Source organism: Nothobranchius furzeri, chromosome 11 (assembly GCF_043380555.1).
Source record: "Nothobranchius furzeri strain GRZ-AD chromosome 11, NfurGRZ-RIMD1, whole genome shotgun sequence".
Classification (NCBI taxonomy): Eukaryota; Metazoa; Chordata; class Actinopteri; order Cyprinodontiformes; family Nothobranchiidae; genus Nothobranchius; species Nothobranchius furzeri.
Window position 1 is genome coordinate 71655165 of NC_091751.1, and position 27831 is coordinate 71682995.

The 27831-nt window shown below is 46.8% G+C and overlaps 2 protein-coding genes across 3 annotated transcripts; one reads left to right on the forward strand and one right to left on the reverse strand.

The window, feature by feature from the left end:
- The first annotated feature begins 169 nt into the window (after nt 1-169).
- On the forward strand, nt 170-13248 carry rpl5a (ribosomal protein L5a). Of its 2 annotated transcripts, none has more exons than XM_015976074.3 (8): nt 170-288; nt 2540-2609; nt 2686-2801; nt 2868-3002; nt 3091-3293; nt 6151-6328; nt 7849-7937; nt 13104-13248. In XM_015976074.3, the coding sequence occupies exons 1-8, from the start codon at nt 286-288 to the stop codon at nt 13204-13206; spliced, it is 897 nt and encodes a 298-aa protein (XP_015831560.1). In that variant the 5' UTR covers nt 170-285; the 3' UTR covers nt 13207-13248. The 2 variants fall into 2 exon arrangements, with proteins under 2 accessions (XP_015831560.1, XP_070397923.1); XM_070541822.1 differs by lacking the exon at nt 170-288 and adding an exon at nt 544-596.
- A 438-nt stretch (nt 13249-13686) lies between these two features.
- On the reverse strand, nt 13687-27645 carry dipk1aa (divergent protein kinase domain 1Aa). The gene is made up of 6 exons (XM_015976067.3): nt 27424-27645; nt 21679-21813; nt 21155-21262; nt 20900-21076; nt 14864-14995; nt 13687-14591 (listed from the first exon to the last, which is right to left on the reverse strand). Exons 1-6 carry the CDS (start codon nt 27484-27486, stop codon nt 13911-13913), a joined length of 1296 nt encoding a protein of 431 aa, XP_015831553.1. The 5' UTR covers nt 27487-27645; the 3' UTR covers nt 13687-13910.
- Between the last annotated feature and the right edge of the window lie 186 nt (nt 27646-27831).

Below are 27831 nucleotides of genomic sequence, written 5' to 3' on the forward strand. Positions count from 1 at the left end.
TTTTCTAACGGAAAACGTCAGTTACATCTCAAAAAGACCCAATATCAAATAATTCCAGGAGAAGACAACAGTATTAAGTGTGATGTTAGTCGTGTTCTGGTTGGTGACGGGCTGAGAGGATTGGACCACCTTTCATCCTGGGTGTGTAGTTCTGCTCTGATCCAGCAAGGGGCAGTGTCTGACACACACACACACACCAGCGGTTTACCGGATATCACGAGGGGCGTCAGTCGGGATTGCTCCACTTCCGCGCTGTAGAGAAACCGAGCTGATACTCGTTGGAAAATGGTGAGTTTATTGGTTTAAACGCGTGCAATGCGTGCGACCCGCGTTTCTAGGTCCATGTGTGGTGCGGGGGGAGGTGTAACCAGCGGTTTGTGGGGCCGATGGGGCTGGATGTTCACCGATGTGGTGTGGGTGGTGTTCTGGGAATTTCTCCTACCCGTACACCGTCCTATCCGTTGTTACTGAGCATGTGCGCGCATGCGCACAACACAAAAGGGGAATGCTACCCCGATTCAATTAAAAAAAACTTTAATCATCATCCCCGAGGGGCAATTGTTCCGCTGTCATATTTGCAGGAAAATAGATAAGTAGTAAGTATTAGTACTTTTTATTGACGTTGATACTTGATTTTTTTTGGTTAGGGTTAGAGTTATGGTTAGGGTTTGTGTCGTGTAAAACACCGTAAAATGATCCTACGGGTAGGACGTTTTCTCAACACCGGCAGGCTTTGCTCCGGCGTGGACTGTCATGGCTGCCTGGAGCTCAGCAGGTTCAGATCAGCTGAGGTGTTTTATTCTAACTCGCTGCTGCTACACTTGTTCCGCCGTGACGGAAGCAAATGCCGCACTTGCTAATCTAATTCATGTTTTGTCTCTTTTATTCAAAACAACAATCAGGTCCTCTCCACACGTCACCACTCCCTCTTCTGAACACTGGTCAGCAGCATACGTGACTTGCTCTAAACACTGTTTGTAATATTTCCCAATCTAACAAGTCATGAAATGTTATTTTATATTTACTGAATCAGGGCTGCCACATACAACTGTTTTATTAGTTGACTAGTCACCAGTTTTGTTGACTATTAGTGGACTAATCGAGTCATTAATAAAGGTTGAGCTTGTTGCAGCAGGATGCTCTAATGTAGCGTCATTAGCTGTGATCAGCTGTGAGCCGTCCTGTAATAAAGACAAGATGGTCGCTTATCAACAACTTTGTAACTGTTAATAGAAACGCTGCAGTCAGATGGAGGTAGGCTCCTGAACCAAACATGACTTGTGTTCACCAGAGGCATGGTGGCCAGGTTGAAGAGCTTCATCTTCCAGTCTTCAGTCAGGAACAGGCAGAACACACCGAGGTCCGCCTCTGCAGCACGGCTGGTCCACACGTCAGCAGGCAGGGACCATGGACAGCTCTGAGGGTCTGCTTTAGCGTAAAGATAAAAGTTATTAAAGTTAGTTTATTTACCAGATTCATTATTCTGTCATATCTAATAAAGCAACTTAAGATTTAACACAAAGAAAATGTTTTATGCTTTAAAAGTATTAGTTTCTTGTTGTTCAATCAGCAACATTTTGATTTTATCATAAAATATTTTAAATTCTAATGTTTATTTCATGTGTACACACACACACACACACACACACACACACCTTAAAGGTTGTTTAATTCTTCTTCTCCATCATGGTGGTGAAATGGGACCAGCCTAGTAGGTTGTTGTCATGGTAACCTGCTTGATCATCTCTGAAACCTTGATAGCGACCATGGACAGGAGTCTGGTGACCTAGTCTGGCTCACAGCCGCCTCGGTCAGGACGTTAGCTTGCCGAGGTGTGCTCGTAAGCAGCTCATCCACTGAAGAGGAGCACTGTTATTACCGCGCTAACGCAGCGGGATGACATACATCATTAGTGTTTGTAATCAGAGCAAAAGTGTGTGACGTACAAACGTGTTCTAAAGGTAACAACATCAGCGTCTCTACTGGAGTTGCTGCAGCTATAAACACTCGGTTGGCGTTAGCAGCTAACAGGAAGTAAACTTACCGAGGCGACTCTTCGTTCTCCGCCATGACGTGCTTCCTCATAAGGTGCTCGTGCGTCGCCGACGTGCTCCTGTGAAACGAGACTTTCACTCTGCGAGGTCTACAGGTCTTTCTTTGTAATTTGTATAACGCTCCCAAACTTTAGAGCTCCGCTGTCGATTCTCTCTGTCTTCTGTCTGCGGTGATGAAGGCTGATCCGGATGGCCACCACTGTGCATGCGCCGCGGCGGCTGACGCGGATGTTGACTTCTACATGTGCGTTGAGCAGAGAGGCAGGAAGCAAGGGCCAAACGTGCCGCAGCGGTCCAGATTAAATTAGGAGTCGGCTGTTTTGTTTGTCGCCGTGGTGACGAGTTGACTAATCAGGACAGCTCTGAACAAGTAACGGGTTAGTGGGACCTCTGTAGTGACTCAGTGCTCTGTTTTGTAGAACAAACAAAGGTTGTTTACAGGTTGTAATCTAATCTAATCCTGCTTGATTGATTTTCTCTTGTAGGGCTTCGTTAAGGTGGTGAAGAGCAAGGCCTACTTCAAGAGATATGAGGTCAAATTCAGGAGAAGAAGAGGTAAAGCCAGCTGGGTGAGGTGAGGTGAGTCCAGGATGCGGTACTGATGACTCTCATCGATGATGCTTTTCCTCAGAGGGGAAAACAGACTTCTTTGCCCGCAAACGGCTGGTTGTGCAGGACAAGAACAAGTACAACACACCCAAATACCGGATGATCGTCCGCTTCTCCAACCGGGACATCTGCTGCCAGGTCAGTGACTGAATGAATGAAGCCTACAGGATGTCTGATCCACCATCTCGTGTCTCTGCTGTCCAGATCGCGTATGCAAAGATCGAGGGAGACCACGTAGTGTGTGCCGCTTACTCTCATGAGCTACCCCAGTATGGAATCACTGTGGGCCTCACCAACTACGCTGCAGCCTATTGCACCGGCCTCCTCCTGGCCCGCAGGGTAAACGCAGGTCTTCCTGTTAGAGAGCAGAATAACCGGGCTCATCCGGTCCAAGGCGGTTACAACGGTGTCTGTCCTCTTTATGCAGCTGCTGCACAAGTTCGGCATGGATCAGGTGTATGAGGGTCAGGTGGAGGTGACGGGAGACGAGTTTAATGTAGAGAGTGTGGATGGGCAGCCTGGTGCCTTCACCTGTTACCTAGATGCAGGACTGGCCAGGACCACCACGGGGAACAAGGTGTTTGGAGCCCTGAAGGGGGCAGTCGATGGAGGACTGGCCATCCCTCACAGGTCAGTATGATGGGAGACAAGCAGGGGGTGTGTCTGAAATCATCCTGAAACTTTAGTCCTCTCTGATCCAATCCGGGTGTTTCGACCACGCCAGTCTCGTCCTTTGAGATTTATCAGCTTGTAAAAGTTCGTAATGAGCACGACTACAACTTAGACCTCGGCATGTCGCATATATGACGTCACCACATAAGCTCCTCCCCCTAGCGTAGCTGCTACTTACCACATGACCAGATTCATGGTGGTTCTTTCCTCCTGTGGGAAGTTTGCTGACCTTACAGCCCTTTTCCCTCCGTGTCTGGTTCGATGACGTCACTTTCGTGAGGCACATTTGTAGTCCTGGACTTATTTTCACACCAAACCTAAAATAGCGTTTCCCCCCGTTCGAAAAGAAGCGCATTCTTGGTATCAAAATGTGTCTTTAAAACTCACGGACATCATCTGTGAACTCTATGGCACAAAACAGGCAAATTTAGAAAATAGCGTTTTTAGCCCCACTGACGCATTCATTTTTTCATTCTTCCGGGGACCCGTGATACGCAAGTAGGTGGGCGTGACTTAGGCTCCCTACAGGAGAAACACTATTTTAGGTTTGGTGTGGAAATAAGTCCAGGACTACAAATGTGCATCACGAAAGTGACGTCATCAAACTAGACATGGAGAAAACTGAGGGAAAATGGCTGTAAGATCAGCAAACTTCCCACAGGAGGAAAGAACCACCATAAATCTGGTCATGTGGTGAGTAGCAGCTACGCTAGGGGAGAGGAGAGTATGTGGTGACGTGCAACGTGCAGATTTCTAGTTTGCAGTCGTGCTAATTACAAACTTTTACAAGCTGATACATCTCAAAGTTTGTGACTGGCGTGGTCAAAACACCATCATTACATTTCATTTAAATTGCAGTACAACATGTGTGGTCCAGGGCGTAAGGCTAAGCGGATTAGAAAACAGCTCTTTTAGTCCCGTTGACTTGCATTCCTTTTTTCGTTCTTCCGGGGACTCGTGGTCTGGAAGTGATTCAGGTTCCCTATTAGAGCTGCACGATATTAAGAAAACCTGCGATGTGCGGTAACAGTGATTAACAATGCAATGACGACATGACTTGCGATAAATCAGTATATACCTGACTCAAGAATAAAAAGAATAAATGAAATAAAAAATGATCAAAAAACATCATAAAAAATGGGAAAAGCAAAAGATGCGAGGAAAGGAAATAAACAAGGAGAACGAAGCTAACCCGGGTGTTTGCTAGCCATTAGTATTTAGTGCAGCTGGCCAAGGGGGCGGGCATCTGGCCTATAAGAACCTATGCGATTGGCTGAATGGGGGAAAAGCTCTAACTGATTGTAAAAAACGTCTTTCTCTTGTTTGATTGATAAAATGCGTTGTGTGTAGCAAACACCCGAGCTAGCCTTTCATTGCCTTTTTTTTCTGTTCTTTGCGATTATGGTACATTTGTGATGTATTGTGCTGCCCTAGAAGCTCGGCTGTCGCGTGACTAACCGCGTGAACTACACCTTTAAGACGCCAACATGTTTCTGAATGTTAGTGCTAGAGGACAACTGGCCCTTCTCTCCACACAAACAGCAGAGACACGAAGCAGCTAGCTAGCAGGAGCAGAGACTCCTCATCAAAACACGCTAGCTAGCTGCGTCTGCATTAGCATTGCGGCGCCAGTTTCTATCGCTGCGTTAGATACACGACTTTGTTAAGTCGTCCGATTTGTTAGAACTTTATTGAACTCTGATCCTCCACACTCAGTCATGAATTGTGTTTTTTAATAAAACTCTGTGTTCTGCAGAACTCTGTTACTTTAGATTACCGCTAGCGATGGGTACCGAATTCGGTACTTTTTAAGGTACCGACCGAATTCCATAGTAGCGACTGAGCACCGATTCACGTCATTTGAAACGGTGCCTCGTTTCGGTACCCGTCCTTCATAACGAGAACTTGCCTAGACAGCTGCACATGCGCAAGAGCGTTATGTTGTCGTTCGCTGTGAGCCAGTTGTAAACAGAGCAGCATGGTAGAAAGAACGCACGCTAACGCTTGGGTCCACTTCACTAAATGTGATGGGTAACTGGGTGATGATGAAACCAGCGACAACGATCTAAGTGAGACATCCTCATCTTAATCTGCTCCGGTAGGTAAATAAAATGTTTAAGTTAACGTTAGCTTGATATGTTAGCTTCCGTTCCACTAATGGTGCGTTCACTTTCTCCTCGGAACTCCGAATTCCTGACTAGAAGAACATGAACGCGCTCTAAAGTTTGGCTTCACTTTACTAAATGCGACGGGTGATTGGGTGAAGATGAAACCAGCGACAACGATCTAAGTGTGAGGCATCATCGTTTTAATCTGCTCCAGCAGCTAAATAAACTGTTTAAGATAACGTTAGCTTGATTTGTTAGCTTCCATTGCCACCGTTGTTCTCATCTAATGGTGCGTTCGCTTTCTCCTCGGAAATTCTAACTTCCCAGTAGGAAACATCAAATGAAAAGGGACGGCAAAAGGAATGAAGACACACAGTAAATTTAGTTCACAGTAAAGATGTTTGCTTAAGTTTAATTATCAGCTTATAAAACTACAAGGACGATGTTAAAATACAAACAGTTGTATGTTATTTATCGTGATATTTATCAAATATTGTTATATATTGAGAAAAATATATATTTAATTATAAAAGAGAATTAAAATATTAAACACTCAAAAGTATCGAAAATCGGTACCGTTAAGTACCGGTATCGATTCCTAGGTACCGGGAGTTGGTACCGGATCGGTCCATAAAGTCTGTTCTACTCTACAGGTCTATGTGGAACGGTTCTGCCATGTTCTAACTGTCTGCTGTGGTTGTTTCCAGTCTGAAACGTTTCCCTGGTTACGACGCAGAGAGCAAAGAGTTCAACGCAGACGTGCACCGGAAGCACATCATGGGCATGAATGTGGCGGACTACATGTCCTACCTGATGGAGGAGGACGAGGAGGCCTATAAGAAACAGTTCTCTCGCTTCATCAAGAACGGAGTCACGCCAGAAACGGTGAGACTGCTTCTGCGTCCGCCCCTGAACACCTGCGCCCTCGTTCTGCAGGCGTTCCTAGAAACTCTCCTGCGCTCCTTCCTATGGATGAAACGTAGAATGTTCTTACGAACTAGGGCTGCACGATATTAGGAAAACCTGCCATATCCGATAACAATGATTAATAATGTGGTGACGATATTACTTGTGATAAATAAAATCTTAACTCAGGAACAAAAATACTCAAAAACACAGAAATAAAAATGAGAAAAGCAAAAGATGTGAGGAAAATGAGCAAGAAAAGGCGATCAGTGGATCCCGGGAAAAGCAGAATCAGCAGAACTAAGCTAACTCAGGTGTTTGCTAACCATCAAAAGTAAGTGCCGCCCGCCTTGGGGGCGGGCCTCTAACCTATGAGAACCTATGAGAACTGGGTGACCGAGGCGCTGGCTGAGGACCAAACACGTCACAGAGGTTTAACACGGTCGGACCCAGGAGAGGTCCTCGTCTGAGACGGACAAACAGATCAGTCGTAGAGGAGCGTTTAACGAGTCCTTCTGTTTCAAGTTAGTTTGATTTGTAAATGTTGTCTGTGAGTGCTGTCATTCACTCTGGTTACCGTGGCAACGGAGCAGAGGAGGTTCTGGGGGGTTGTAAAATAGAATCTGGACTGGTATCGGACTCGGCCGGTTCACCTGTTGCCCCGCTCAGCTCCAGAAGGATCTCCTTCAGGGATGAGTCCTCCCAATAACGCCAGACGAGTCGTGCTGGAGGTTTCAGTGACATGAACAGCTGTTTTCCACTGACTAATTATGTAACGAGGAAGGTAAACATGGATGAGGAACATGTGGACAACTGAGACCTTCAGTGCTGCGGTTCCTCCGTTCTACCACCAGGTGCTGTTGGGGTTAGGGTTCCATTCTGGTTCTTTCAAGAGGCAGGACCCAAAAACATGGCGTGTTTTGAACGAGCCAGCTAACCACAGGCCTTCGATGAAATAATCTGAACTTCAACATGAATTTTAATCCCACGAACAAGAACCGTCAGTCAGACGAAAACCGTGTTTGTTTGTGACCACAACCGAAGTCTGGCAGGATCCTGTAGGATGAGAGGCTGAAAGTCTCCACCGTACCCAGAAACGTCCCGCTGCTGCAGCTAAAACCATCGATCACGTCCAGGACGGGCTGCAGAGTAGCGGCTGGTGTGGTCGGCGCTGAAGGGCGCTGGGTTCTGGGAAGAACTGACATTCCTGATGGTCGATGCCAATTCCCAACCCTAGGTTGTACACAAAGTCGGAGCTGTTCGTATATTTAGGAACGTTTCCGCGCACAAATGGGAGTAGTGTGTGTATTCGTTCCCACACACACATCTGCGTGAGTACGGGAGATAAACGCGGGCCCTGAACTGCTTCATCTGCTGCTCCGTGACGACGAGTCCTGAGCATCGTGTGGTTGGTCCTCCTCTTGCATCAGCTGATGTTTACTGAGGGAAGCAGGGTCAGCGCTCAGACCTGAGCTCTAATACCTGCTTCTTGTTTTCAGGTAGAAGACATGTACAACAAAGCACACGCCGCCATCAGAGCCAACCCCGTCCACCAGAGGAAACCTCAGAAAGATGTCAGAAAGAAGAGGTGAGTCCAGAACATCGTGTTAGCCAGGAAGCTGTGGGGGCACGCCGGGTTCCAACGGCACCGCGACCGGTGTCTGTACAGGATCTGCTCGGGTGCAAGATCGGCTCGGGGTCCGTCGACTGCCGATGACGTCAAAGTAGTTGATTGGCTGAACATGAACCTTACGGAATTACGTAATCACGTTACGTTGGTCCAGGTAATGTTTCTGTTGGAAAGATGGACAACTTTTACAAAGAAATCCATCATTACCTCTTTGAAAATGCACTTTTAGCATAGAGCTGCATGTATATTAGGGCAGAATGATTAACTGCACGTGCAATTAAATTGCGATGTGACAAAAGGAGATTTTCTAATCGCAAAGGCTGCAATTTGGCAGCGAGTGGTTAGCGCAATGCTAATATACATGGAAAAACCCATAGGAATGCTAATGCTAATATCACCGATTACATTATTACAAATTATGAATTAGAAACGTGCCAAATGATTACATTTGGAGTCTAATAGAAAGTAAACCTACCATCAATCAAATAAGTACAGACAGGTATTTTAGTAAAGCCAGAAAACTTTTAACTCCGGAGTTTTGGCTAGCAGCTATGAGCGTACCTGAACTACTCATGGACAAGACGTCAAAAACTCTAAACACAAAATACTTCAATAAACGGGACACACTTCTTTCCTGCAAATACAATTTCACAGGTGTTGCTAATACCTATGATCCTTCAAGGGATGTGCTCAAAGAGGAGTTCAACATTATGAATACAATATAGTGTTTTATTTTACAAATACCATTATAAACACAAACTTACATCTTAAGAAACATTTTAATAACGAAACTGCTAAATTCTTTCCAACAGTATAGGTGTGTAGTGTATTTTGTCCGAGTGGGTTTGCCGTACTTTGACGTCATCGGCAGTCGAAGGACCCCGAGCCGATCCTGTACCGACACCGGCTCGTCCCTCAGCGTACGCACCCACCCCAACAGGATGTAGCTTCTACCTACATTACTAGTTATACGGACTCGGCGTACCGACGCAGAGCGCTCCAGGCAGCCACGTGCACACGGCCACGTGCACACGGCCACAGTAACGATCTCAGAGTGTCGCCATCAACAAGTACAATGAACACACCGTCGTTCATGTCCGCTCAGACTCTCTCTGGTACTTCCTGTTTCATTCGTGCCTGACGCGCTCCGCTGCAGCAGAACTCCTCCCCCGAGGTCCGGCGACTTCCCCTGATTGGCGCCGCCGTGCACGCGCTCTGCTGTTTGGCGGCGGGTGTGCTTAGTTCAAAAGTAACTCACGAGGGGCAAAAGGAGCTGATCACGAGACAGAGGAAAAGGATGAAGGTAACGTCCCGTTAGGCATCACACACCGGTGCACACGACCCCTAACCCCTGGGGGAGCTGCGCTCGGGAACCATTTGGTGGTTTAACCCCTAATCTAGTTTAAGTCTGCAGAGATTTGTGTTTTGAATTTTATGAAAACATGAAACACCGTCATCTCTAGGAAGAGCAGGTGTGGGTCAGACGTGCACTCTGAGCTACTGGAGAGAGTTTCACACCAACTTCAATTATTTTATGGCTGTGGGACAAAATCTCAGCTGCCCCAGATTTAGTAAAACACCAGTCGTCAGACGGCTTCATGTTTACTTTATTATAAAACATCAGTGTTTATTATTGATGCTGCATCATTCTGTAGATCTCCACTAAACACTCGTGGGATGTTCTTTCCTTAACCCTTAAAGACGACGCTCCCACTGGACCTGTCTCACACACTGGGCCTGTCTCACACACTGGCTCACACACTGGACCTGTCTCACACACTGGGCCTGTCTCACACACTGGGCCTGTCTCACACACTGGACCTGTCTCACACACTGGACATGTCCCAGAGCACTGGACCTGTCTCACACACTGGGCCTGTCTCACACACTGGACCTGTCTCACACACTGGGCCTGTCTCACACACTGGGCCTGTCTCACACACTGGACCTGTCTCACACACTGGACATGTCCCAGAGCACTGGACCTGTCTCACACACTGGACCTGTCTCACACACTGGACATGTCCCAGAGCACTGGACCTGGCTCACACACTGGACCTGTCTCACACACTGGACCTGTCTCACACACTGGACCTGTCTCAAACACTGGACCTGTCTCACACACTAGACCTGTCTCACACACTGGACCTGTCTCACACACTAGACCTGTCTCACACACTAGACCTGTCCCACACACTGGGCCTGTCTCACACACTGGCTCACACACTGGACCTGTCTCACACACTGGACCTGTCTCACACACTGGCTCACACACTGGACCTGTCTCACACACTGGGCCTGTCTCACACACTGGCTCACACACTGGACCTGTCTCACACACTGGGCCTGTCTCACACACTGGGCCTGTCTCACACACTGGACCTGTCTCACACACTGGACATGTCCCAGAGCACTGGACCTGTCTCACACACTGGGCCTGTCTCACACACTGGACCTGTCTCACACACTGGGCCTGTCTCACACACTGGGCCTGTCTCACACACTGGACCTGTCTCACACACTGGACATGTCCCAGAGCACTGGACCTGTCTCACACACTGGACCTGTCTCACACACTGGACATGTCCCAGAGCACTGGACCTGGCTCACACACTGGACCTGTCTCACACACTGGACCTGTCTCACACACTGGACCTGTCTCAAACACTGGACCTGTCTCACACACTAGACCTGTCTCACACACTGGACCTGTCTCACACACTAGACCTGTCTCACACACTAGACCTGTCCCACACACTGGGCCTGTCTCACACACTGGCTCACACACTGGACCTGTCTCTCACACTGGACCTGTCTCACACACTGGGCCTGTCTCACACACTGGCTCACACACTGGACCTGTCTCTCACACTGGACCTGTCTCTCACACTGGACATGTCTCACACACTGTCTCACACACTAGACCTGTCTCACACACTGGCTCACACACTGGACCTGTCTCTCACACTGGACCTGTCTCTCACACTGGACCTGTCCCACACACTGGACCTGTCTCACACACCGGACCTGTCTCACACACTGGACCTGTCTCTCACACTGGGCCTGTCTCACACACTGGACCTGTCTCACACACTGGACCTGTCTCTCACACTGGACCTGTCTCACACACTGGCTCACACACTGGACCTGTCTCTCACACTGGACCTGTCTCTCACACTGGACCTGTCTCTCACACTGGACCTGTCCCACACACTGGACCTGTCTCACACACTGGACTTGTCTCACACACTGGCTCACACACTGGACCTGTCTCACACACTGGCTCACACACTGGACCTGTCTCACACACTGGCTCACACACTGGACCTGTCTCACACACTGGACCTGTCTCAGAGCGCTGCGTTTCCGCTGAAAAACCACAATGCACAGATAAGCGTTTTCATTCATTCAGACGCTGTCGTTCTGATCTGCAGCTCACACGGCTTCACACGCTAGAATAAACGTCATCACGGCAACGGGAACTGTGACATGATTATCACTCACCCAATCACCTGCTTTGATGTCATTTTCCCGTGAATTGTAGGCCCAGTCTTTCAGCTTTTTCTTGTGCTTTTTTGTAATAATACGTTTAGACAAACACGTTCTACACACACCATTACAAACGCCACACACACACACACCACTACGAACGTGTGGATGAATCACGGACCGGTCAAACGGTACACCCTCCCTCCTCGAAGCGGTTGACGCCAGCAGTGCCGGACCATGTTTCTGTTTCCTCGCGTATTCTGTTTTATTGTTATTATTATTATTAGCGAGCGAGAGGAAAAGAAAACGACATGCTACTGAAACATTAGCTACAAATATCCAACATTATTATCTGATTGTTATTGTTTATGTTTTTGTGTTGAGGGTTAGGGTGCTGCTTTTCTGTAGCATGAAAAATGTGTAAAAACAGAAAAAGCATTTGTTGGTTTGAACCTTTTACATCTACATGATTAACCTGAGAATGTGAGGCTTGTATTGATGCACAGCAGGTCCCAGAAATGGCTCCACAGCACGTGAATGAAGTCCTGGCTTAAAGGGTTAACCTTTAGAGTATTTACACAATATTCATACACAAATAAAGACGTCATTTATTAGAGTTATCAGACCTCCATCTTGAATGTACATTGTGGAAACGTCCACCTGCCAATGCAGTCGTGTTTCCACAGAATTATTATAAATAACCCGGTTCTGCTCCTAAACGCTTAGACGGGCTTAAACTGGGATGCTGTTGGGTTGAAAAGCAGGAATGTGAGCCGTTATTAGGAACCAGGGAGCAGAGACGATCATCCTGACTTTAAAACAAGAAACGTGTTCAGATCAAACCTGATCAACGTCATTTCTTTCATTAATCTGCCCAAAAGCGCACGGATAAGAAACGTTAGTAGTTTACAAGTAGCAACGCCGTCGCCCGTGGTAGCGTCTATGAGCGGCTGAGCGTTCCCGCGGCAGGGAAGCGGAGCCGAGCTGAGTGAAGTTGGCTTCCAACCCACATCAGAAATCCGCATAAGTAGAATGGTGTGTTCTGATGTGGATGGGAGCCAGCTTCACTCAGCAGCTGACTGGTCTGTGAGCAGGACGCCGACAGAAGCGCTGCTCCTTTGAACTTTAGTGACACAGGCAGAAATGAGCATTTAGAGCATAGTTTTCGTCCAGTCAGCTCGCTAACGAGAACTCCTGTTCGTCTCGTCGTGTTTTAGCTCCACAGAGCTAGTTTTAGCTGGTCAGCGTCTCGATTACGTTATCAACGTTATCCCAGGGGCGCCAACGACATCAGTTTGTCGTTTCGGTTAATGAAAACGCTGAATCCAACCCCAGGGAGGCATTGGGTCATTGGTATGGTACCCCGATGCCCCAGTGCCAGGGCGGACTGCCGCTAGGCCACCGAGAAGGTTCATGTTCAACCTCATTTTAATATCGTCAACAATAAAACACACCGTCTGCAGTCATTCACTCGTTCAGCTTAACTTGTGGCCTTGGCCCTGGCCCAGAATGACGCGACCTGGCACCGACCTCACGGTTAACGGCGTTTAGAGGGTGCTGTTGAGTCGACCACTGAGCTTTGTGAAAGGCTGAGCTGAATCTGAATGAAGCTGCTTTTTGTTTCCTGCTCTGCAGGTGGAATCGGGCCAAGTTGTCTCTGGCACAGAGGAAGGACCGCGTCGCTCAGAAAAAGGCCAGCTTCTTACGAGCACAGGCCCAGGAGGACGGGGACGGTTAGGGACGAAGCCCGCGAGACAAATAAACACGTTAACAAACTCCAGCTGGTGTCTGCTGCCTGGTTTTTCTCTGCTGTGTGAAGAAGACCGCACGGCTCCAGTGAGGTGGTCTGATGTTTATTGTGCAAAAATCATGCTGGTGTCTCGTTTCCACCCGGCAGGTTCCCTACAGCGGGAGCCAACAATCACCATGGCAACGACAGAACACTACAGGTCACATTCATCAGTGCAGCAGCAGCATACAGAATAAAATAGTCGTTCACATCTCTAGCAGTCCACCTTAAACGGGCCACCACGAGGAGACTCCACCAGGAGTCTGGGTGGTGCGACGCCACATTTGTGGTGTTTCAGAGTAGAAGTACAGGTCTTAAACGACTCCGGTCTGCGTCTGAAACTCAGACATGAACGAACGCGCTTGACCTCAGCCAGGGTTTAAGGCCGTGGTCCTGACTAGTCCAGCAGGGATCCAGTAGACTCCAGACCTGGATCAGCTGACGTGGGACCTTCAGACGGTGGTGTGGAGATGAATGTCTGCAAGTCAAAGACCTGAAATCAGAACCGTGGCTGGGAGAAGATCCAGGCTGACCACAGCATGCAGTCATTCAGTCAGTTGTACAAAGATGCAACAACCAGAACCCTCCCAGCTTCTTTTCACCGGTTCTGCCTGGAGACGCAGCCATGGTTCCACAGGGCAGCGTCCTCATCGTCAGGAGTCCTTGGTGTGTGAGATCTGTCTCCACAGCAGAGCTTTCAGGTTGTTCAGGATGAGCGAGTGCTCCATGTTCATCTGTCCAGCGTTTCCCCTCAGAGCCATGCAGGAGTACAGCTGCTGCTCCAGCTCTTCTCTCAGCTCTGAAGGTGCCCCGCGCAGAAGGTAGTCCTTCAGAGCACCGCACGCCTTTGCCAGGTTCGGCTGCAGCGGCTCCACCCTGCACCGCCTCGCTGTCGAGTCACAGGATGTGTGGCAGTCCACCCCGTACACACAGTCAGCATCCGTCTCACACTTCAGGACTTGCATGGAGCGTCTGAACTCGTCCTCAGGAACCATCACTCGTGTGTTGGTGAGACGCAGCTCGTGGCGGTCGGTGTAACCGAAGTGTGCTGCAGCAAGGTCGCAGATCAGGAAGCTCCCGTAGGTGCCATGGAAGATGTCCTCCACCAGCTCCAGAAGCCCCATGGAGATTTTAGCTTTGCGAGGCCAGGATGGAGTGAACCACTGGTCCATGGCGCGCTGCAAGCCACCAGGAACCCAGGACACAAGAGGCCATGGCAGCGAGAGGCCGTACAGCGGCCCGTAGGGGACCCGCTCCGTCATGTAGAGGTCCCCGCAGTAGCCAAGGAGGCGAGGGGTGTGTCCACGGTCCTGGAGCAGCAGACCCAGCAACACCTCAACAGAGAGGAGATCCAAGTCATCACACAGCTTCAGGATTTTCTAAATTCAACTTGGGTTCAGGCCAGATTTGATCCCGCCTGCTAGTACTGTTTCATCCATCCATCTCTGACTTTTCCAGTTTTATTCCCACTCTTCCCTTCCTCCAGGACTCAGACACACTCCATCCCACGCTTCCTGTTTCTCTCAAATCTTTCCTTCTACCTGATTAAACTGTTATTAAATGCATAACACATCTTTTCTAGTAAAACCGTAGAAAGTCCAGATACCTCGTCCATCTGCAGCAGGGCCCATGTCGAGCGAGCCTCTGGTAGGGACACCCGTCCATCCCGGTTACCGTCGGCAACAGAGAGGATCTGGCTGACCAGGCTGGCTAGGTTGGGATCTTCTCCAAGCTTGGACTGGCGGACAGATAAGGACATGTCAGAACTTAGATCTAGTGGCAGAGGCGGGGCCAAGTCCCAAGTCAAGTCTCGTTTTGTCACAATGTTGAACATGAATCTTGCTGTTCTTTTCTCCTCCCGGTGGCGACACCGCGGCCATGGTGATGGACCAGCAGGAGCACCTCTGAATAAACTAACCTCCTCATTGTCAGCTAGCAGCCAGGTGATCTCCAGACATGCTACAACAACAGCTTGTTCGACTGTTGCACTTAGATAAAAGGTCCATCTGCTGTAAACCACAATATAGAACCCTCCATGCTGAGCCAGTTAGCTGCCCGTTGTTCTCGGATTCGCTTGGAAAGCAGGATTTAAAATATACCAAACCAGTTTATTTGTAACAGCACATCTCGAGACAGCGTGAGCTGATCAAAGTGTGTCCTCACGTAGCTATGTGTAGCTAGCAAACGAGGACCGCGGTGAAGTTAGCCTGAAGTTGGATATTCGACAGACATCGGTTTACACGGTCAGCGATGAGTCTTTATGGCGTGCACTGCGGCACAGACGGCGGTAACCTGAGTTCTGAGGACTCGCTAATGGGAACGGTGGTTCGCTTAGGGACTATCAACAAATTTGTAGTGATTCGTAAACGAGTACAAAAAAAATTAAAAGCTTTCAGAATAATTTGCTAAATGACGCAAAATTACTTCTGACTTGTGTTACTAAACTACATTTACAAGACACAACAGTTTTAACACATTTCACACAATCTGATCTTTTTTATTAGGATTTTATTCCAAAATTAAGGGATTTTTTTCAACAGCTCCAAGGTAAATCAGTCTAAATCCACAAAACCATTTCTCAATTGTGTTACTAAGCCAGACCAATGAGACACAGCGGTTTATAACAACTTTCATACCATCTGATCGTTTTTATTAAGAATTGTAATGAAAAATTCTATTGTTTGTCCTGTGTGTGTGTTGCCCTGCAATGGACTGGCTCTCTGTCCAGGGTGTACCCCGCCTGATTGCCAATTGACCGCTGTACATGTCTTCGTCGGCATCTTGGGTGAGATTATGTACTCTGGGCAGGGACATCTTAAACATCCATCTTCAGGCAAATTGTTGTCTCTGTCCCAACAGTTAAATCTTGTCAGTAGATATGTGCCAAACTGGGCGTTGAGGTCTGCTGATTGCCTGCTGCTTCGTGTTCCATTAATGAAATACAAAACGCGGGGGCAGCGTGCTTTTGTCTACGCTGCTCCGACACTATGGAATGCACTTCCTCTTTCGGTGAGGCTGGCACCATCCCTCCTCCGGTTCAAATCGCTGCTGAAGGCTCACTTTTATGACCAGGCATTTTTAAATCCCTGACTTATATTATTTTATTATGTGTCTTTTTATTGACTGTAATTATCTGCCTTGTTGTGCATTTTATTGTTTACCGTGTTTTGTTTTATATTGTGTTTTTACTTTTTATTCTGTACAGCACTTTGGTCGGCTGCCATGCCGTTTTTAAATGTGCTTTATAAATAAAGATGGTATGGTATGGTAAGGTAAGGTAAGTCAAAAGATAAGTTGGGCCCTCGCTTCTGGAGGACATAAAGGTAATACGCGATCGCCATTTCAGCTAGAAAGAAAGACAAACGAATACATGGACCTCGCCCTGGAACACTAAACAGACCACCAGAGGCCGGATGCTGCTCAAGAACTGCAAGGACCCCAAACTCACCTCGCCCAATGTGCTGACCAGAGCCTTGGTGGCTGTGATGTTTGTTTTTGTGAAATACTAAAACTTAAACCATCATGGCACAAGACTAGATTAGAGAGAATTTGACCTCGTCACTTACTGATGAGAAGGTTCACCTGAAACAAGAGGCCAATTGAAATTAAATGGACTGCGTACCAATGCGATTGATATCAAGCCAGGTGGTGACGAGGGACGTTCTGATTGAGAAAGGTTACCATCGACGAGATCCCCACTCTAAGACAGGAGGAAGAAGAGCATACCACCTAGGAATTTGCGGGAGGAGAGGTTTGATTGAGGTCAAAGATTTTAATTGCAATGGCCTGAAGCTGCGTTGCTGAGCATTGAAAAATGGTTTCGAGTATTTACAGCAATTAGCTTAAGAGCTATATAAATAAATCACTTATTTTTTTAATAAAAGTTCTAATAAAAGGGTCAGAGCTTGTGAAAACAACTGCTGTGTTTCATTGGTTTGGCTTAGTAACAACATTGAGAAATGGTTTCGAGTTTTTTGACTGATTTACCCAGGAGCTATTGACAAATTACTTTTTTATTAATAAAATCAAAATAAAAATGATCAGATCTTGTGAAACATGATAACTGCTGTGTCTCATTGGTCTGGCTTAGTAACATCATAGAGAAATTGTTTTGGGTATTTTGACTAATTTACCCAGGAGCTATTGAAAAAAATACCTTAATTTTGGAAAAAAATCCTAATAAAAAAAGAGTAAAAATTCTTCTTCCGGCTCTTGGAGAGTTCAGACGCTTTTTTTCTCCTCTCCCTCCCTCCTCCTCCCAAGGCTCTGTCCTGTCTTGTGTGCACGGCGCTTTCTGCATTTTTTCTGGAAACTGAAAATTATTAAAAATGGACCTGGTCGGTTGGTCTCTCAACGCGATTGACAAACTTTTTTCAACGATGTGAACGGGAGAAGGGGCTCCCGGATGCCCCTCTGGGACAGAGCCAGCTGGGTATATCATGGACTCCTGGAAACAGTGGCACCTGATCTGCCTCTCTCAACTGTCTGTAGAGGATTCTGAAGATGTCTGGATATTTGTGGTTTTGGTTTTAGGATTCCTGCTGTTTGGCCTGAGCGGTTACCTGGCTTACCGGAAAATTAATGAGCTTTTGAGGAATATTGGCTCAATCCCGGAGCTCAGGGATGGAATGCATCGTGCTGTCAATACACAAACTCATAATTGTCGAGATGAGTCGTAAGCTTGGAACTTTGACTGAGATTCAGGGTCTGGCACAGAAGTTTGATTCCATCAAGGAGCGAGTTGATGGATCAGCACGGACTGGGATAGATTAATTACGCCATTATTGGATCTAGAGGGGTTAGAGACCAACAGAACACTAAGGCAGAGAGGAAATTATCTGTCTGTCCCCAAAACAATTTTATCTGAATCTGGTGCCCTTGGAGCCTGTGAGGCTGAAGTGTAAACTCCCCCCTCAGAAATGTGGAATGCTGCAGTCACTATGGAAACTTCTCCCTATCCCAGCCTGGGCGGGACTGTGACCGGTGAAGGCTGTGGAACTGTCTCTAGGAGTCACTGTGCTCTCTAACTCATTATCTCCCTCCCCTGTCCAAACGGAGGTGATGAGCGCTGCTCCATGTGGCTGCACGCATTGAAGTGAGGAGAGTCCCAACCCTACCTCCCACCTAGTGGACACTTATGTTGTGTAATGTCTGAAGTCTGTGTGCATATCTGTCTGAGGTGTTTTTTTGCATAGCAAAGCTGCCCTCTCTGTCGGGGGTAACTCTGAAGTGCCTTTTTCCCTCCCCCTGACTCTATCCTCATATAAACCCTCTTGATCTATTAGGGTAGCGCGACTCGGGTTGCGAATGACCACAGTCACCAATTCTTGTCATGTGTCTATGTATGTATGTATGTCTGATCTCAGAATTGTGTGTACTGAAACTAATTTCCCTCTGGGATTAATAAAGTATTTTTGAATTTGAAAAATAAAAAAGATCAGATCGTATGAAAGGTGTTATAAACTGCTGTGTCTCATTAGTGTGGCTTAAGCCCCCTTCAGACAGGCCATGAAAAACGGAAATGTTCGGGACTCTGTCCGTAAGACCTTTGTGTCTGAATACAAACATCCGGATAACCTTTTCCGTAATTTAACCGGACGAAGCCCCTAGTAACAGGTCCGGACTTGTTACGGACAAGGTGGCTGCTTCAGACTGGTGAGGTCGAGTTCCGGACAGGGAGGAGGGGGACGCTGTGCGCACCTAGATAGCTCGCTCCTGTAGCATGCGGCGAACCATGGCAGCTCGCCTCCTACGGTACCGTCTCCTAGACGAGCGACGGAGCGCTTCACACCGCTTCCGTGATTCCTTTAACCATTGAGCTTCATCATCCAGGTCTCTTATGCATCTTTGTGTGTGCAGAACTATGCTTAACATAAGTCCGATCAGTGAGAGGAATTCTATCTCTTCGTCTGCCATGTTTGACTGAATGGCTTTGTTTGGGTAAATGACGCGTGTACGCCCGCCGCACTATGTCCCCCCCCCCCCGACATCTGTAACTTTTCCCTGCTGTGTGAAGGCAGCCGAAAGGACACGTTCCGGTACAAAAGTGGTGTGTCTGAAAACACAGCTCTGGTTAAAAACTGGACTGAATTGTCCACACATATTCCAGAATGTCAATCTGAAAAGGGTTTAAGTAACACAACTGAGAAATGGTTTTGTGGATTTAGACAGATTTACCTAGAATCTATTGAAAAAAGTCCCTTAATTTTGGAATAAAATCCTAATAAAAAAGATCAGATTGTGTGAAATGTGTTAAAACTGTTGTGTCTTGTAAATGTAGTTTAGTAACACAAGTCTGAAGTAATTTTGAGTCATTTAGGAAATTATTCTGGAAGCTTTTAATTTTTTGTACTCGTTTACAAAGGACTACAAATTTGTTGATAGTCCCTAAGCGAACCACAGTTCCCATTAGCGAGTCCTCGGAACTCAGGTTACCACTGTCTGTGCCGCCGTGCACGGCATGAAGACTCATCGCTGACCGTGTAAACCGATGTCTGTCGAATATCCAACGTCCAACTTTAAGCTAACTTCACCGCGGTCACCTGAGGCGGGCTTTTCTTATCTGAAGACAAGATGATCACCTCGGCTGCAACATACAGAATACATAACCTACTAACATCTAAACGCTTAGGGAGGAGAGACTCGGCTGCTGCAGGATGCTTTATCGACTGAAAGGAACAAGGAGATATGGATGTTTCGTTTTTCTTCTCTCATGAGAGGGGGACCTCTTTATCTCCCAGTTTATATCAGCACCATCGGTAAAAAGCCAGTCTTTAGCATCCCTAGTTAAAACTAGTCCAAGTCATGTCTTTGAATGTTTTTAAGTCAAGTCTAAAGCTCAGTTTGCTCCACTCTGATTTCCTGTGATGCTCACCTGTTACAGCCACACACCTGCACCTGTGGGGTTGGCTCGGAGGTCAGGAAGAGCTGTGTTCTGTTCCTCTTCATCACAGACAACAGGTGCTCACACAGGTTAGTGCTGCTGAACATGGAGAACATCTGGACCACGCTGCTGGTCAGCGTGTCGGGAGGAGAGAGAACAACTACAGCAGCTACAGAGTCAGACTGCCTGGAGCTAAATCGTCTCGGTCTGGAAGTTGGTCGGTGAGCTTTCTCTGTCAGCAGCAGATTACTGAGCTGCTAAAATCCATTTCTGTGCTTCAAAGTTGGCTAATTTCTGAGTAAGAGGAGTGTTTTCAGTTTGTCCGAGACAGAGGAGGTACTGCTGCAGACGCTGATGCTAGTAGCATGGGCGCTAATGACTGTAAAGATACTGGGTTTTTCTCCTTGAAGCATCAACATGTCCATCTTTGTTGAAACACCTTCAATCTTTCTCTTCCTGGACATGTTGGGATCATTTGTGGATGGTTATTTTCTCTTGTTGCATTAATTAAACACGAATGTGGATACACCGCGACCTAGTGGAGAAATACTGCCACTGCACTGGGAACACAATCATTATGGGAAATGTAGTTTATAGCCGATGCACACTTTGAAGCGGCATAGACCTATTTTAGGACACTTGGAGCTCTTGCGGGCCACATAAAATGATTTGGCGGGCCACATCTGGCCCGCGGGCCTTGTGTCTGACACGTGGTCTAGTGGGTCTGAACCCTTTGACAGCCAGAATAATGTTTCCCACCTTCAGGTGATTGAAGACCATCTCTTTGAACTTCTCCACCGAGGTGCCTCTGGTCGGCTTGTCGAATGCGAAGGCCTGTCTGTGGGGCTCTGGTTCCTCCCCCAGCTCATAATGCACCACCTCCCCCAGATTACAGCGGATGAGCCCACTATAGTCTCCCCAGCTTCCCGTGTACACCTGGTGAAGAGCAGAACGCCAGTGATGACCACAGGCCTCAAACGAGGAGGCTGAACAGTACGTAGCTCCGTCTCCTACCTGGTTGTTTGCTAGTGTGGACAGACACCTGCCCAGGTAAAGTGTTTCTTTGTCACACAGACTGCTGCAGGCTGAGCCATCGATGATCCCCCTCCGGTATTTATCACACTTAGGAAAGAACAACATGAAATCAGACCCATCTGTGTTAACACACCAGCAAACGGACTGAATTCACACCGACGATGACGATCAGCAGCTTGTGTGTGAGGTGATCTGATGTTCAGCTCCCTCCTCCTGAGAAGCCGGGTCATGTCCATGTTCCCATGGGTCACACGGGGACATGGACTTGCTGCACTATCAAGTTTTATTCTCTCCAACGTAAACCTTTGTTTATTATTTAGAGACACTTGATGCTGACTAAGGTTACATCTTTTCTTTTCAGGAGTAACGTTTTGGTTCACGTTTATAATTGCTCTTTTAAATCACACCATTACATGTCTGGGTCTCAGGAGGATAATACTCTAACTGGGAAGACAATACTCGAGTAACTTGGACTGCAGTTGTGTTGTCATGCAACGACTCACAATGGCGCTCTTGCACTCGTGTCCCCTGCACAGCTCCGTGTAGGCTGAGTATTGCACATAAAGCACCCAGCTGCCCACCAGCACCGCCAGCCATGTGAGGAACAGGTACTTCACCCGCACACAGGAGACCCGAGCCTGTCGGGGACGGCAGAGACAAAAGGTCCAACATGATCTTCTGAAACCCAATGTGAGAAATGATAAAACAACATCTTGCATTTGGATTACAGCATGAACACATTACAGGTCCACACCAGCGCCAGTAAAAGCTTCATTCAAGACTGACAACCAGCCCTGATTCCATTAGAGGTTGCTATGGTGACAGCACGTGACGCCATAGCAACAATGAGCTCGTGAAGCTAGGGGACGGTTGGGGACAGATCATAGTTGTAGAGACAAAGCTGTTGGTTCATGGTTGGTTATAAGAAATCTAATTAGTGTCGGACTCACATGACTGAGAATACCCGAGTAAACCTCGCCTGGTTTGTGTTCAAACTAATAATCTTTGATCTAATAGAAAATGCATCAGTCAGCTACTTTATTAGGTACACCTCATAATTCTTGTTGTTCTGGTCCTCAGAGGTTCAGATCCTTAGAGGTTCTGGTCCACAGAGGTACTGGTGCTCCTGTGGGAATTGTAACCTCAGTTTCCTCTCAGCAGATGGTCTAGATGAATAACTCGGTCTTTGTCAGACCCGTCACCCGCATGTCTACCACACCCCCTCAGGGCCATTTTAGGTGTACGACTTGCGTTGCTAGGGGAAGCAGCAGCTGAAGTTGATGCAGAACAAGAGTCGAAAGGACAAGGATGAACACAGCCTTTACAGGGATAAACTTGTGAAGGAGGCTAGAGATCGGTATTTTCACAAACTCTAAAATCAACAATGTAGATCCCTACGACCTCAGAGGAAACTAATGGAGCTCAGACTTTTCATTACTGCAGATAAGATATCACCTGAGTAAGTGTAGCAGTACTTCAACACATTTATAATCAAGTAAAAGTAAAAAGTAGCCGTCCAGAAACATGACTCCACTAAGTTAGTGTCTGTGTAAACCAAATCATGTCAGATTCTACTGACCTGTTCTGTGGGGTACCCCAAGGCTCTGTTTTGGGTCCACTGGTGTTTCTACTGTACATACACCCTCTTGGACAGATAATTGATTCTTTTCATGACGTCCCTTATCACCTACATGCAGATGACATTCAGCTGTACTGCTCCTTTAAGGATTCTGAGTTCTATTCTATCAGCTATCACCAGCTGTCGAGGAGATCGCTCCTTCCCGACTGTTGCACCCCGACTTTGGAATGATCCTCCTTTATCCTTACATAGTATTGAGAGTCTGGGCCCTTTTAAAATACAGCTAAAGACCCTTTAATTTTTTTTATCAACTTTCTTTCCTTTCACGCTGCATCGTCTGAATCTTAATCCGAGGTCTTTTGCCGTTCCACACATTTTTAGTGATAGCCGCTTGTAGTTTGGCCCAATATTGCCGGGGAGGAGGTAGTGGGATCATCGAGCTGATGAAGTTTACCCGAGGCAAGATCTTCATTTTAATGACTGAGACTCGGCTGCGTAGTGAATTTTTAAATTTAGCCCATTTCTCCAAATCCAAGATCACCTTCGTTAATGTTTTGTCAAAGTTGTATTTTATGATGTTTGAGATTGTTGGATAAATCTCTATGCCCAGATAAGTGAAGTGTTCCACCACTGGAACCGCAAGGGGAGCCTGAGCAACATCTGGGGCTCCGCTTAGCCACACCAAGGCCGATTTTTGCCAGTTGATTTTGAAGCCGGAGACTTTACCATACTTACTAAAGATAGATAAAATATTATGCACGCAGCTGACTGGGTTATCAATATACAACAGGAGGTCATCAGCATATAAAGATACTCCATGTTGGGTATTATTAATAGAAATCGGTGAAAAAGAATTTGATCATCGTAAAACCTGAGCAAGGGGCTCCATAGACAAAGCAAACAGCAAAGGACTTAAGGGACATCCTTGTCTGGAGCCCCTTGAAACCGAAAACGTAGAAGAGCACGTCCTACCAGTCACTACTGCAGCCGACGGGCTTTTATAGAGAACCTTAATCATAGTGATGTAAGAGGGGCCAAAACCCATGTGCTTGAGCAAAGACCAAAGGAAAGGCCACTCAAGGCGGTCAAATGCTTTCATAGCATCCAGAGATGTCGCGGCACAGCTCCATGAGCCGCTCCAGTCACTGCGTCTCGTTATTGGCGCTATAACCAACGTTGTATAATAACTTCTGCCCAGCCCAGATGTGCTCACTTGTGCACCCGTGAGCCGTGGTTCTGCTGGAACACGTCTGATCTCTGACAGACGCACTCTGAACTTCAGATCTTCAGCGCGCTGTTAATAGCCTGAATGGGAATCATTTCTTGATTGATTTAGTTACGTCCACAATGTTCTGTGTGTGAGGTTTACAATAATGACGGCTCACTTGACCGCAGTGTTTACAACGTCAGAACACCTGCATGAGACAGGTGTTAATTACAATATGACAGAATGACTCGCCACCTTCAGATTCCTCCTACACCGTTAAAAATGATCAAATACGGAACATATCTGCGTGCGCAGGCCAGAGCGCTGAAGCTCGGCGCATTGTTATTATGAAGCTAGGGCACATGTGGAGGACACGCGCGCGCGCGCGCGCGTGGGCAAAAATATACTTGTTTTCAATTAAATTCATTGTGCCCACTTACTTTTTCTTAGGCCCACCCACAAATGAGTTTCTGGCTACGCTAATGGTGACATATGACAGACTTCTCTGAGCTCCGCAGCCATTACACTTTTCACCTCGCGCACCCCCTAGCGGCGTGCGCGCACCACACTTTGGGAATCCCTGCACTAGACTATATGACGAGTTTTTCTCTTGCCTTTTTCAACTTTCTAAGTTACATAAAAAGTAGGTCACACATGGCTTTGACTTTTTGGCATTCTACTTTTGACCACCCAAGCTGTCTTTATTCAGCAACAACAAGAAAATGTTGGTTTAGATTCTAGGTCATCTTTACATAAACTAAAATGAGTTTAAAAATCAGCAAAAGGTTAATTATAAAACACAAAAGGCTGAAAGACATTAGAGCAGTCGGGGCAGTTAGAAAATACCCCATCTGCATATCTGAAAGCAAATATGAAGAAATTTGGAACACTTCGGGACCTTTGCACAGGTCAGTGGGGTCTGAGGTCACCATTCCAGCGGGTGTATGATTAAACTACAGCGGAAAATGAAGAGCAGTTAGAACAGACTGGAGCAAAAAGTATAAAAGAGAGGACAAACTGCCTGCGTCTGACATAATCTCTAACTAACCTAAAGTCATGTGTATTTTGGCAGCTGGTGCCTCTTATTCAGGTCCAACACGGCTCCCAAATCCTCGTAAAAATGGATCCCAACCAGCAGGGCAGAAGCGGACTGAGCAACATTTCTCTAATCCCAGTCGTGGTCTGGTTGTTGTGTTTGAGCAGGTAAACGGATTTTAGGTCAAGATAAAAACAAAAGATTTTCACTCTTATGAAAACAGATCAAACTGTGTTCATGTGAGCATTGTGATTAACACAAACTCCCGCAGTAGATGATAATAAAGCATAAGCAGCAGCATTCCTCTGAGCTGAATAAGACTGTACCCAACGGGATTCAGAAAAGACGACATTTATGACGAATCACTGGTTAGACTGGTTAAAGTTTGGCAGCAGATCATTGTTTAACTGGAAAAGCCAGTTAGCTGTTGGGACCAAATGTGTTACTTTATAAAGTACAAATACTTAGTTACCTTACTTTAGAAATGTTGGGTATTTTAGCGTTAACTCATTCACTGCCATTGACGACAAAAGCCGTCATTTTAAATCCAACTGTTCACTGAACGAGCTCCTGCACCGTGAGAACAAACATCGCAGCTCTAAAGCCGATCTTCATCTGCGTGCGTCACACGTCACGTGACCAGGAAGCAGAACATCCATGTGTTAGGAGATCGTTTTGGGCCGCTGCTGTAAAAAAAGTGAGGCGCGAACCAGAAAAGCTTCTGCCGATCACAATTCAACAACGGATTATGAAAGAACGGATAACGCTCGAAACGCGCGGATTCTTCCTGATGTAAGAGGTGAGTGTCCTCTTTGTTTTGGTTGTTTTGGTGTCGACATCCTCCTAGCGCGCAACGTTCTGTCACTCTTAAAAAAACAATAAAACGCTGAAAAACGCTGGCAGCGAAGGCTTTACCGATCAGGAACCGGCCGGCAGTGAATGAGTTAAGGAGTGGGTACGTATGTAACAAACGATCAATAAGATGTGATAATTCCATATAAATATGAAGTATAGACCGATTGATCTTTGAATGTTTAATCAGAACATTCTAGTTTTACTTGTTCAGGGACCATAAACACACTTCATATTAATTCAGACAGAGTCAAGTTTAGTTTATAAAACTGAATTTATTTCTATTTCCCTAAACTAATGATTACACAAGACAAGTATAAACGATGATATGTGATGTAATGGTATGAGGTGATTTAATGTGACGTGTGAAATGCTGGGATGGAAGCTAGATGTTTTAGCAAAACCTTTCTCAACTATCTGAGACCGATTGTGGAGTCTGGGTTGTAAAAGAATGTGGCTGTATGTTTGGTAAACTAGAGACTTGTTCATAAAACCATCCGACGCCAGCGTGCAGCCTACGATACCCTTTGTATGTGTTGCTCCCGGCGGTCCAGAGGAAGGGCGGCCCAAGTGGTGATCCACCGGACGTCGAGACCACAAGAACCCAAAGAGTCGTAGCCTCCTTTGAAATCAGCTTTCACCGGCCATGAGATGCAACCAGGTCCGCAGGTTAGATGTCTGAGGTGTGGAGTAGCTCCTAAAAGAGCCGCTGTGTCTGTAATCACGCGCAGCGAAGCTTTGACTTGATGACAAAAGAGAAGATGGTTTCAAAATGTGTTTTCCTCCGATGTGGCCAAATCGAAAGTCAGCTGGAAACTCAATTAATCGAGAAGTAATTCCTGTTTTATCAAATCATTGTTTACAAATTTGGCAAATCAGAATTTGACACGTTTGAAGGCTTTATCGAAACATTGCCTCAGACGTCACTCCTTCAGTCTGATCCTCAGAGAGGCTAACTCTTCGTGTGAATGAGAATGTTGTAAAAACTTCTGTGAAGTGGATGTTAAACCTTACTAATTATCTTATTACCATGTGTATGAGTATCGGTAGATGAACTTGTTAAATCAAACACACACACTGCGTGTGCATCACTTCCAGTTTCCAGCTAGAGGAGCCGTTTTAAACCGGATGAGCTAGGTAAGCAGAGTTGGATCATTAATAACTCGTTTATTTTCAAATATCTTCCATTTATTCAATGAAAATATAAAGTTTAGGCATATTACTATATAAGCACTTCAACGTGTGTTTAAAATGAAAGATGGCCTTTAAAGATGAATACATAAAAAGCCAAGTGAGAAGGGCCAATGACAGGAGAGTCTGAATTATGTTTCAAAGCACAGATCAAGTGCTTGGATTTAGTTTTATGCTGAAGAAACATTTCCACCACCACGTGTGCCTGAGCTCCATCTAAAATGCCCCCTGCCCAGAGAAAGGGCCCTGCCCCTCCACTTGAAGCCCCTGATGTTTACCCCAGTGTCAGAGCCTCCCTGCAGCAGCAGCTCTCATCGGGTATTCTCAGACCGACCCAGGCAACACGCACTGCTGCAGCTGTCAGCCGCCACAGCAACTCCTACCTGGAAGTAGAAGGACTTCTTCACCCAGGCCCGTGGAAACAGAGCCTTCGCCATCGCAGACATGGATCATGGACCCGGGGAGGATCATCCAAAGCACACAGGTCTGGAGCTCCAGCCTCACCGCGACCCGCGGCGGTCGGGACGCCCGGGTTGTCCCGTCCGGGGATTGGTGTTGCGCTTTCGCGGCTCCGCTTGGCAGCAGCAGCTGGTTTTCAAGAAAAGGGACATATCACAGCTGGAGAGAAAATATGCTCAGCGCGCATGCGCAGCTTGTCCGTGGCTTTAGCCAAACGGACGTAAACTAGAAGCACTCACCTCCTACCGACGCAATAATCACGAGAGTGCGGTTTCTATGTACTTTATTACCCAGCTCGCAGGTCAAGTTCACCACCAAAACCATTTCCGTAG

Bases quoted from the DNA above. Each gene is read 5' to 3' on its own strand.
- rpl5a (XM_015976074.3), top strand. The intron at 2,610-2,685 runs GTAAAGCCAGCT...GCTTTTCCTCAG, and splicing joins CAAATTCAGGAGAAGAAGAG to AGGGGAAAACAGACTTCTTT. The intron at 2,802-2,867 runs GTCAGTGACTGA...TCTGCTGTCCAG, and splicing joins ACCGGGACATCTGCTGCCAG to ATCGCGTATGCAAAGATCGA.
- dipk1aa (XM_015976067.3), bottom strand. From the start codon at position 27,486: ATGTCTGCGATGGCGAAGGCTCTGTTTCCACGGGCCTGGGTGAAGAAG. The intron at 14,996-20,899 runs GTGGGAAACATT...TCTGTCCGCCAG, and splicing joins TGGTCTTCAATCACCTGAAG to TCCAAGCTTGGAGAAGATCC. The intron at 14,592-14,863 runs GTATCTGGACTT...CTCTCTGTTGAG, and splicing joins CCCTGCTGCAGATGGACGAG to GTGTTGCTGGGTCTGCTGCT.